This window comes from Procambarus clarkii, chromosome 29 (genome assembly GCF_040958095.1).
Source record: "Procambarus clarkii isolate CNS0578487 chromosome 29, FALCON_Pclarkii_2.0, whole genome shotgun sequence".
Taxonomy (NCBI): Eukaryota; Metazoa; Arthropoda; class Malacostraca; order Decapoda; family Cambaridae; genus Procambarus; species Procambarus clarkii.
This window is the reverse complement of record NC_091178.1, coordinates 7,799,426-7,811,787: the sequence shown is the minus strand read 5'-3', so window position 1 is coordinate 7,811,787 and position 12,362 is coordinate 7,799,426. Positions and strand designations below refer to the sequence as shown.

Sequence of the window (12,362 nt, the reverse complement as noted above, 5' to 3'; positions counted from 1 at the left end):
TTTAGGTTAAAGTTTAAAGTGAAACACGTCTACCAGTGATTACAATATTTCCCACAATTTCCTGTCGACTTTTAAAAGCATGTAACTGAACAACAGTTTCCTGGTAGATTTTTTTGTTGTTTTGTTCTTACAAGTGCTATTACTAGTTTGTAAGATGGAATTGGGGGTTTCCCAGCCAGCGTTCACGGCTACACAAGCATTACTTGCCGCCATCACCTGCCTCTATGATGCATCCATCACCAGCCTTCATGGTGTGAACATGTTCCCAGCGGGTTATCTGATGAGAAACTCACCAACACTGAGTTAGTGGTCATACCCGAAGGTCTATTTCCCTCCCTGCTGGGGATTCCGGAATGTAGATTCGTGCACCTCACAACGCCAAGTTACACCAGCCAGCATCCGTGACTCGTGTACCCCACGACATCAAGTTGCACTACAAAACAAGTTACTCGTGCACCCCACGACGCCAAGTTATACACGACTAGTGTACCCCACGACGCAGTTATACATGACTCGTTTACCCCACGACGCAAAGTTAAACTACACCCCAACCGTGACTCGTGGCACCCCACGAGACCCCAAAGTCACACCACTCAGAGAAGCACCATATATTGCTATTATTTATGAGCTTATGATAAGATATAACGAGAGACATTTCCATACAAGAGGTTACAAGGAGCCAGGTTGCAAGTGGATAGATGCCGGAGTGTTCCCAGAAGCGTGGGGGGAGGAGGCTGGCCGGCCGGCCGGAGATATTTCCCTCGGCCAACACCCGACACAACTTCCGCTCACAGCCGCCTCCCGGAAACACCTGAAATATAATGTCTTGGCGGCAACCCACAGGAAATTTTAATTCAGCCATAATTATTAGTTACATGGGCCATCTGCTGCACACATTATTTCATGGTGAAGGGTAACGACGGACGATATTGTATTTGTAATAATGACAACACATAACGTTAAGTTTAGTTTCGTTCATTTATTATGAAAGTCATTCTCTCGTGCGAGCGGTGGTGGTGAAGGTTACAAAGGCACAATGGGTTTAGCTAAACAAGTTACAGCAGTGATATTGACTAGTCACATATATATACACGCCATATATAACATATAAGGTATGCAGAATAACCACATGTGAAAAATAGAGAATGCTTAACGCGTTTTCGGCTAATTCGCCTTCATCAGAGCAAAGTAGAATGACATTCTACTTTGCTCTGATGAAGGCGAATTAGCCGAAAACGCGTTAAGCATTCTCTATTTTTCACATCTGGTTATTCTGCATACTTGGATCAGTGTTGCATAAGGTATATACATATACCTTAGCCTAGCTCACAGTTACCGCCTCGCTCCTGTGCCAGGTAAGTCCACTACGGGCTCACCATAGCCCGTGCTACTTGGAACATTTTGTTCCCAGTAGCTGAATCTTAAAAACAAAATTAGCCTAGCTTTCTTATTAGGGCCCCAATAAACATACTCATCATGAACCAAACATCTTTCCTGTGACATTCATACCCACTGTGATACTCGTACTCATCATGCACCCTACACACCCTTCCTGTGACATTCATACCCACTGAGATAATCGTACTCATCATGCACCCTACACACCCTTCCTGTGACATTCATACCCACTGTGATACTCGTACTCATCATGCACCCCACACACCCTTCCTGTGACATTCATACCCACTGTGATACTCGTACTCATCATGCACCCCACACACCCTTCCTGTGACATTCATACCCACTGTGATACTCGTACTCATTATGCACCCCACACCCTTCCTGTGACATTCATACCCACTGTGATAATCGTACTCATCATGCACCCCACACCCTTCCTGACATTCATACCCATCTGTAGTACTCATACTCACCTTATGTTATTTATGAAACAACTTTTTTTTATATTTTAGCAGCTCATGGAGTCAATTAGGTTAGGTAGGATTGGAACTGGTTAGGATAGTTTAGCAGATTGATTATTTAGTTAAGTTAGGAACCTTGTGGTCAAGTAACAGCCGAGAGGTCCCGGGTTCAATTCCCACACCAGAACAGAAGCTTCTATTAACTAATGCTCTCATGACCACAGGTAGCTACATTTTTCAACAGCCCATTACAACCTCCAATTCACTAGGCATCCTTAGATAAATTTTGAAAGTGCTCCTTCATGAGACTAAGAAACATTCACAGGCTTTTAGAATACCTGGGGAGGATTCTGAATGTGGTCTCCCTCTAAAATGGAGAATTCTCAGAAAGAATGTGGAATAAAAATATAAATCTGTTAAATATATTTAAAATAAATTTAATATATTTATTCTATACTCATTCTAAACACAGGGTTTTCAAGTTTTACTAAACACTCATCCCAGGAACATTGTGGTGTTTTGTGGCCTTCATTTGGCGGTATGCTTCCACTACACGAAGTCTCTCATCTTCCAGGATCCTCTTTCTTGCTGCAGATGGAGTCTCCTTCATTGGCTTCTTAGCTAGTCTGCTAGAGGCAGGATCTTCTGAATTTCCTGCCTCCTTCAGCTTATCCATAAACAGAAACGTTTTGGGCTATGGAAAGAAATATTTGTTATGGCAATAAATCACGAGAAACAATCGGGTAGAAAAATGCAGCAATGTTCCTTAATCTAAAATGTAGCCTAAATGTAACTGACAAATGAACATGCAGGGCACATTAACTGGCAAGGGTTCTATATATAACCAGAATATTATACAAGTATAAAAAATATTGTACAGCACACTATTACACTTTTCTCTGAAACATATTTATTACATCTGTGCCTGACGGTAGGATGTGTGACCAGCACTCCTCGTTTCCAATTTACTATGCAAACAAGTCCATGACACCAATGAAAAGTGGCAGATTTATCCTATTTGTAGTCAGGCTGTGTTCGAGTACCAAACAAATTTTAACAGCATGCCGTGTGTCGGTGAGAAGTATTACTCGGTCAGTGAGAAGGGGGAAAAGAAGGAAGAGGGTGGGGGAGATGAGAGAGAACCGTGAATGGTAAGTGGGGGAGATGAGAGAGAACCGTGAATGGTAAGTGGGGGAGAACAGATTATCCCGGGCACCGCCGGGTACCTCTTCTATAAATAAAATTAGAGGGAGGATATTTATTCCCTGCAGGACACTTCATATTGCTGATAAGAGGAGATAATTGTTAATGCACGTAATTTATGCATTTTGTGTGACATGATGTTTCTAAGAAAGCGCGATAAATTGCCTATTGGTTAAAAGTACGTAGCTGTGACAAAATATTCTTACTAACCATCAATAAAAGTGTTTCCAAAATAAATTTCCATACCTACTAGAATATTCATAATGCTATGTATGACATTACAGTACAAGCAAGAATGTTGCACTACGTATTATTATAAAATTTGTGTCTGTGGCCCAGCATAAGGGTTACTCAGTAATTACTTAAGTGTAGTAACAGGAGGAGAGCTACTATTTTCTACTAGAGTTAATATTTGTAATTTTTTGTTATATACTGAATTAGCAAATTAATGGGCATTTTTTTCCGTACAACCTTAGAGATAACTGACAATAATGAGCATTTTACAGAGTTAATGACTGCTAAACAATGACTTAATGAGGGATTGGGACCAGCCTGCTGCCCCTTCCTTTTGATATACTCTACCATACATGTGGCTGATACCTGTAACAGTATCTTTGGTCCTCTTTATCTAGACTTGTCACCAAGGTTCTCCAGGCTGATGCCGTCTTGTGCTAGGAAACTTTAAAGCATGGTAATGATGATAATGACTGTGCAGAAATATTATATACTGCTACATTACATGGTATATTAAGTTTAAGAAAAGAAATCAGGCTCCCAATTCTGTAACTGTTAAGATCCTAATCTTATGCTTAAATAGTTACCTTTACTATGCCACCAAGTTTCTTGGTGAGCTTTGCTGTGTCCAGACTTGGAGGTTCATACACAACTTCCCCAAATTCAAATTTGTCTTGATAATAAGAAAATTCATCATCATCGTCAACATTTTTCTTGTTTTTTTGTCTTCTTCGTGCATCACGATCCTGTAAGTGTTGGATACCTTTGTTAAATAAGCATCGGATGTATTCTTTTCAGGTAATAATAATAATAATAGCAACTTCTAGGGGAGCCACCAGGTAAGGGCATTTCATCACAATGTTTAATTTCACAGAAATCAAATGTTGAATGAATTGAAAGACCCTTTTCTGGGTACCTTCGGTAACAGGTCAGAATCACGAAGCAGTTACACAAACACTTACGAACCTGTACATCTTTTCTCAATCTTTGGTGGCTTTGTTTCCAATTATTAAACAGTTAATGAGCTCCGAAGCACCAGGAGAATGTTTATACCAATAACAACAGTTGAATGGGAAGTTTTCATGCTTGTAAACTGTTTAATAAATGTAACCAAAGCCGTCAAAGATTGAGGAAAGATGTACACGTTTGTAAGTGCTTGCTCAAGTGCTTTCGTGAATCTGGCCCCTGGATTTGTGCTGTCAAAGCAAAACAAACTAGGTATCATGAGATGAAGAGTAGATAGATGTAAACTATAACATCCCTTAGCATAATAAATACTGTAGATATTCTAAACTACAGCATTATTCAGTATATCACTGCCAGCTTATACAAATACTTAGCCATGCATCAAACTCAATGGTGCTTACCTTTTGTGCTTGTTTTTTTCTCTTTTCTCGCTCTTCATTTTGTAGTTGTTGTTTTTCCGATAGCAAGTGCTCATTCTTCTCTCTTTGTTTCACCTGAGTAACATTGCCTTGTTCATCACGCATTACATCCACCTTGTACTTGTCTTCAAAGGCTGCCTCTTTTAATATCACCTAAAGCAGAAACAAAAGGGAGAGGTTTATTAAAAAGAGGCTGCCTCTTTTTAATATTAACATTTGTATTACTTTCACATATTTAACCACATTAGCCCATGAATAAGCACTTAATGTTTTGAATACTGTACTCCAGATTTAACTATTTTGGCAAACACTAAAAAACAATGATGCAAAACATTTTGTTCAAAATTGTCAATATTTTCCATACTAATACTATAAATTAAATTAGGGAGGGGAGGGGGAGAGGAACGGGTTCCAGTGGCCAGCAACAGAAGACAGGCCAAGAATGGCAACCTAACCCTGTCTATCTGGTTCTATATCTCGCCTCATATTCTTAAATTAAAACTCCAACACACACATTAATTTTTGCAGAGAAAAAGACAAGATGATAGAAACCAGGCAGATAATTAGGTGTACACAAGTTTGTCAGCACACACACCACAGTGGGAAAGGAGTTGATAAATTAAATTCATCCTTTTGAAAAATCTAACAAAACACACTTGGATAGCCAGGGTTTAGTCACCAATCTGTGAAACAAACAAAACATTGCCTTGTTTGCAAAGCATTATATCCATCTGGAACTTGTTTTCAAAGATTGCCTCTTTTAATATCCCCTCTTGTATAAATTCATGAAAAGCAAATTGGAATTAGATGTAAGAAACAAAATCCAAAGACTAAAAATGGGAGACAGATTCCTAACGGCTGAAAAGGAAATATGTGAAATACTGTACTAAACAATCAATTCCAAAGTATGTTCATGGAAAATGAGGTTTTCCCATAGAGTACAATACCTAGAATACTATAGAAACTGTTTATGACATTAATGAGACCGAGATTAGAATGCGCTACAGTTTTGTGATGCACACATCTCAAGAAGTACATCAATAAATGAAAGAGGTTGTAAAAATACTACTACTAAATGGCTTCCAGAACTAAAAAGAGCTATAAGGAGAGGCTAGAGGTATTAAATGTGCCTTAACAAGAAGATAGAAGAAAAAGAGGCAATATGATCACAACACACACAATAGTGACAGGAATCGACAAATTAAATACATTTTCATTAGCAATCTGTAATCATCCATGTGTTCAACATGCCCAAATCATCTCAGTAGGCTCTCCTCAATCTGGTAGCTTTTTGATGTTTTTGCACTCTAATTCTCTCTACGACATTTTCACACACTACCTATTTTTGTTTTTGTTTTAACACCACAAAGGCTACATCTTAATTTATGTTCAAACCAAACCATCATCTCTTTGAATGCATTTATTCCAACTGTGGTACTGTACTGTACTATACAGATGAGAAGAAACCCCAATGCAGACTCTACATCAAACATTGATTTATAAGCACAAATTTAATATACCTGTATCAAAGTAGACAGTAAAGTATGATACTTCTTATCTTAACCAACCTTTGTTGCCCTGTCAACCCTCTTCATGAACTTCTTTACACTTTCATTTTGATGCTGTTTGAGTGCGGGAATCATCTTGAGAGGTCTGGTCATGCCTGGCTCGTCCATCTCTTGGTCAACAAATCTAAGAATAATACGTGAAAAACAATTCAGAGTATTAATTAATGGTTAAACAAGTTGAAGCATAACATTACAGAATTAAGACGTCAAGCATACTCTAAAGAAATAATATTAATGACCCCCCACATTCAAGCATTTATGCACACACCAGTACATAGATGAGACTTCAGACAATTGTACACAAATGCAAAGCAAAATGTAAATCAAGATGAGATGAAAAGAGCTGAATATTACAGGGCTAATAGAAAACACATTACGTGAATATACTACAAGGGGTCCTCAGCTTACAAACATTAGATTTACAAACATCCAATCTTATGAACAGCATCCCTAGTCCCCAGTTTGCATTTGGATCTGCTATATGAATAAGCTCCCACATCTACCATATGCATACAGTGCTACTTTTACATCATTGCTGTGTGGCTGTGAAGTGCATTACACATATATCTGCATAGCTATTAGCGCCATGTGGCTGCTTTGTCAGCTATTTTTCATGTACCAAGTGTAGATCCATTGTACATTTTTTGAACTATTTGATTATTTAAAAGAAAGCCGAGTCATGAGTAGGACAAAACTGCAAGTGGAGTGCCCCAGAACTTTCATGGGACCTCTGTTCTCTACCACATAATATATAAATGATTTACACACAGAATGGAACAGCAACATCTGCAAATTTGCAGAAGATACAAAAATAGAGCAGGAAATGGATTCAAATAAGGACTCAAACTCTTGAAAAGGCAATCTAGATAGGTTTTTTAAATTGATAAAAAAATCAATAGATGCAGTTCATCACTAACAATTAAGGGTTCTGAGTTTAGGAAATAAAGAGTTACTAGATATTATCTTGACAATGTTAAATTTTGAAATCCAAATGCAATAATGATCTTCGATTCATACTCAGTAGGGATCCTAAGCCAAAAAATCTATGCAAATATGTACGGATTAAAACAAACATGATACTAGGATTTATTTCTAAAAGTGATAGCAATATGACATCAGTATTATTCTTAAGCTTAATCCTGCCCTTATTAGTCTCTATTTACTATGCAATTCAATTTTGGTCTCTGTACTATAAAATGGACAAATTCTTTTTAATTAATATGTAGAAGAATGACTAAGTTAATCCCAGGAATCAGAAATCTCTCTTATGAAAAGATTAAGAAAAACTCAATGGTAATTTACATTGTTTGAAAGACGGAAAATAAGCGGTGACATGATTGAAGTATATAAATGGATGGAAAGGTTAACAAACGGAATATAAATAAGGTCTTAAATACATCAACACAAAACTGAACAAACAATGAATCAGTTTTGATTTCAGAATGTCTTAGGTAGATGCAGCTTTAGCAACAAGGTTGTTTGTTTATGGAATAAATTTCACGTGTGTGGGGGTTAGATTTATTTATTTATTTTCAGCCCCATAATTGTGATATTCTCTACACAAGAAAATAAGAATATAATTTCATTGTTCATTATTATTATTATTAATAATAAAGTCATTCCTGGAAGGGTTATTATAAGAATCACTGGAGATTACTCAGTCCAGTCCAGAATGACCAAAATACGTAAATTCCTATCAACTCAAAAGTTATTCTCAACCCTTTCTTGGCATTACAGGTGAATGCCAATGAGGTCTCTAACTATTGATTGGTTCATTAACCAATTAACCAACCTAAGAAAATAGTTGTGGGTAGAGGCAGTAGAAGATGTCCCTTCCTCATTAAGAAAATGTGTGCAGTATGGGAAGAACAGTAAAGTTTTGCTGAAAAAACTCACCCAAGATAAAGCTGTAACAGGTTTAAAACAGATAAGGCTGTGGTAATCTTTTTAATGACAATGTGATGTCCCACTTCAGACAAGTGTTAAAACGTAGGGAAAAACAAGTGTCAATAGACAGGTTTTCAGCGAGACAAACAAGCAGTGAGCCACAACCAGGTCCTAGTGATATGCCTGCAAAACATAAGAGAGAGAATACCCCAGAAATGTCATCACTGCCTGATGTTATAATGGAAGGGGAACTTCCCTTCCAAACATTAACACCTCTCCTCTTCCCCCCCTTCCTCACCGTCTTTCATACGCCAACAAGAGTCCTCCTCAATAAATGCAAGATATGCTTGTACATATATACTGTAGTACAAAATATGAGTACTGTAGTAGTATGTATAAAATGTATTTTTAAGTTAATATTTTTGGGAGTGTGGAATGGATTAATTCAATTTACATTACTTCTTATGGGAAACTTTGTTTTGGGTTTTCAAATTTTCGGTTGTTGAACCGTTTCTGGGAACTGATTAAATTTGAAAACGGAGGTAGCACTGTAGATATAGGTAGAATAAAAGGACACATAAGATATAACGAAGGTTGTCTTGACTACCAGTAGTAATAGGTAGGACACAAAATAGCAAAAGCCAGAACAAAATATCAATTTCCAATAAGCTTCAAGAGGAGTCAGTGCACCAAAATTGATGAGAACTAAAATTAAATAGGATAAATAAAGACTGGACATCACAAAAAAAAAAAAAAAAAAAAAAAAAGGGTTCACTAAATTTCCATATCCGTACCCTTTGTCAGTGACAGTTTACAAATAAGTGGGATACAATGGTTGTTCATAGCAAGGGACAATAGTTATTCTCCAAGATACCTGGATATCATAAAGCTGTGTTTTATGGCCATTTTAGAAATACAGATTCACAATTGAAAATAACTTACTTGGTTCCATCAAGAAGTTCGCTATGTCTTCTCTTTCTCTTTCTCTTTACCATAATCTCTCCCTTATTGTCAGAATTCATAAACTTGGCTATATTTTCCAGCTTTCTTGGTATTTCCTGAGCATCAATAGATGAAGGTTTGCAGTTTAGCTTGTCCTTTATCCTAAGTAAACAATTAAAATTATTCTGTGTAAAACAAAAAAATATTTGCATCAACTAAATGCAATCACTAATGTTTAAAGAAATTATTATGTACATAGTTCACATAGAATTATTAAGTTATTAAAGTATAGTACACTCATTAGGAAAATCAATTTAAGCACAAAACTGTGGCATAAAATGCAAATAAATAATTTGCAATAATGGTATGAAAACAGCTTACTTGTTAAGACGTTGTTCCTGTTGCTTGTAGGGATCCTTCACTCCTCTGTGTTTCTTAGCTGGAATCTTTCTTCCCATCTTTATCGGGAGTGATGAAGCTTATGAGAGGAGAGGTGCACACCTGTGTCACTGGCTGCATCACAGAACACCCGCATCAGTTTATTAATTTAAACAAAACTAACCTCACTACTTTACAATATTATTAATAATTTTTAAAATAAACAAACTTTTAAATAGTACACACTTAACCTTATTTAACACAATTCAGCATCACACATTTGATTGAAACATACTGAGTTTTCTAACCATAATGTTTCAGGCATAGCTATTTACCACACCATTTTAGAAAGCACTGCATACTGGAAAATATGCAGTGCTTTCTCGGGAGTAATTGGAGAATATAAATACTTGTATAGACTTGTGGGGTACTGAAATGTACCTGTATTTTATGCCTGCAGTATAAATTGACAAAATCGGCACTGTACGATGAACCCTGTATTCATTAATCAGGAAATCTGAAAATAGTCCACAGAAAGCCCTAAGCATCTTCCAGTATGATTATATCTTTACCAAAACAGAGTGGAACATACATATGATTTATTTTATACTGAAAGACTTTATACTCTGATAACAGCATTTTTTTATAATAAGTTATTTACAGCATTGATTATTTTGCAAGTCTATGGCTATTGTTGAACAGGCATTTTGAACATGTTTCTGTTTCTATTTTTTATTTCATTGTTAAGTTAGACTGTGCGAGATTATTTTAGGTTGTGTTAGGTAACACTGGGTCAGGATAGGTCGAGTTTGGTTGGACTGGGTTGGGGAAGGTTAAATTGGGTTAAGTCATCCACTGGGAGTCATCTTATGTATAAAGCCTGAAATGCTATGCATGTTAGTGAACAAGAATGTAAGAACACCAATGTTATGTTCTTTCACAACCCATTATACGTTTCTGTATATAAAAGAAAATTAAAAAATAAATACAGTAAAGTAAAGTAACTTGTATCTGCCTCTCGGGAATCATTTTGAATACTTCAGTACATGTACTGTCTTGGGTGCAGTAACTTATATCTAAACAAATTACTGTGGTTGGAGTAGGCGAAGTGACCTGTTGATGTGCATCATACACATCTCTGCATGGAACATCTGTTGACGGTAATGAAACGAAGTGTAAACATGTAAACTATGTGGTAGGTTAAGGTCTCACATCCTCGCCCATTGTGGTCTCGATAATGTACAGTATATAAAGATACTGTACCGAGACAAGGACCGTTCTTGAGCAAATTATCTGGATGTGTCACAACGGAAAGATTGATGACATTTTAGAGATATAATTATTTTTACACCAAGAGTGTAACTTTTTGAATTGTCTGAATGTCTATTGCAACTTGTCTATGTACTTAGTCATAAATGTATTTGTGTGTACGTCTGGTATCATACTGCATGTGTAAAGGAAGAAATGTACAGTATAGGTTAATAGACCAGAATGCTTGGAAATATGTTGTTTATGATGAGTGGGTCAAACTAATTACCCAAAACTACCCATAGCCACTCAAGACACCCGAAGTTTCCTGGCATTACGTTAGTGGCAAAAGTTAGTTACGCTATGGCAAAAACACCAAAGCAAGTCGACGGTCTAAGCGACAATGTTGTGGAGCGACTTATCCAAGACACATTGTTGCCTAGGGATGTACTACAAGTACTATGGCTACAACACACCTCTCTAGGGTGTACTAAAAGTACTATGGCTACAACACACCTTACTAGGGTGTACTACAAGTACTATGGCTACAACACACCTCTCTAGGGTGTACTACAAGTACTATGACTACACCTTACCTCACTACAAGTACTATGGCACCATACCTCACTAGGGTGTACAAGTACTATGACTACACCTTACCTCACTAGGGTGTACTACAAGTACAATACAATACAATACAATTTTATTTAGGTAAGGTACATACATACAATAAATATTTACAAGGATTGTTTAACTTATAGGTATAGCTAGTACATACAATGCCTAAAGCCACTATTACGCAAAGCGTTTCGGGCATAAAGTACTATGGCACCATACCTCACTAGGGTGTACAAGTACTATGACTACACCTTACCTCACTAGGGTGTACTACAAGTACTACGGCTACAACACACACCTCTCGAGACCACTAGTGTTAGTGGTCCTCAGGTAAATTCAGGTAAAACTCTCTGGGGTGAAGTACAAGTGCACGCTGCCTCAACCTCTTCATACACGACGCCTTTCGTACACTAGTTATTTTTGTTTCAAAATTATAACTAAAAACTGTATATTTTGCAATCGTTATCCACCCATACTACGCATATTATCAACGTATATCAAGATTAGGTTAAACTTAGACAATGTGGGTACTAACAGTGCACATAGACCTAAGTTACACAAATTATATTAAGCTTGGGTTATTCACCTGAAGTTGCCTATCTTTTATAAATCTTTTTGGCTGTGATTTCAAGCATAAGAAAGTCTCACTTTCTACTAAACATATGAAGCTTAGTTTGAAAGGAATTAACCATTCTTAAGATTAGTATTTTTATTATTTGCAGTTAAAAAAATCTTATATTAGGGATCACTATGCAAACCAAAATATAAGGTTAAAATAATATGAAACATGGTTAAGGCTTATAGTTCCTTACCTTATCATGTACAATGATACTTTATGTATTTTAATGTGATGAGCATAAAGGGAAGAGTATGTATTATAGGCTTCCCAGGGAACGTATAGGGAGATGGTGCCGGCGGCAGGGACCCTGAATGGAAGTTCAGTGATTAAAATACAACAGCTGATCCTCGACACGCTCACAACAGCTGATCCTCATCACCCTCTCAACAGCTAACCCTCGACACGCTCATAACAGCTG

General features: G+C 37.0%; 1 protein-coding gene across 4 annotated transcripts; it reads right to left on the bottom strand.

The window, feature by feature from the left end:
• Nucleotides 1-2,283: 2,283 nt before the first annotated feature.
• On the bottom strand, nt 2,284-12,276 carry LOC123765005 (coiled-coil domain-containing protein 137). 4 transcript variants are annotated; one of them, XM_045753329.2, is made up of 7 exons: nt 12,138-12,276; nt 9,463-9,594; nt 9,082-9,243; nt 6,253-6,376; nt 4,667-4,837; nt 3,887-4,045; nt 2,284-2,556 (listed from the first exon to the last, which is right to left on the bottom strand). In XM_045753329.2, exons 2-7 carry the CDS (start codon nt 9,537-9,539, stop codon nt 2,350-2,352), a joined length of 900 nt encoding a protein of 299 aa, XP_045609285.1. In that variant the 5' UTR covers nt 9,540-9,594; nt 12,138-12,276; the 3' UTR covers nt 2,284-2,349. The 4 variants fall into 4 exon arrangements, with proteins under 4 accessions (XP_045609285.1, XP_045609283.1, XP_045609284.1 ...); XM_045753327.2 differs by lacking the exon at nt 12,138-12,276 and adding an exon at nt 11,582-11,817; XM_045753328.2 differs by lacking the exon at nt 12,138-12,276 and adding an exon at nt 11,624-11,816.
• Between the last annotated feature and the right edge of the window lie 86 nt (nt 12,277-12,362).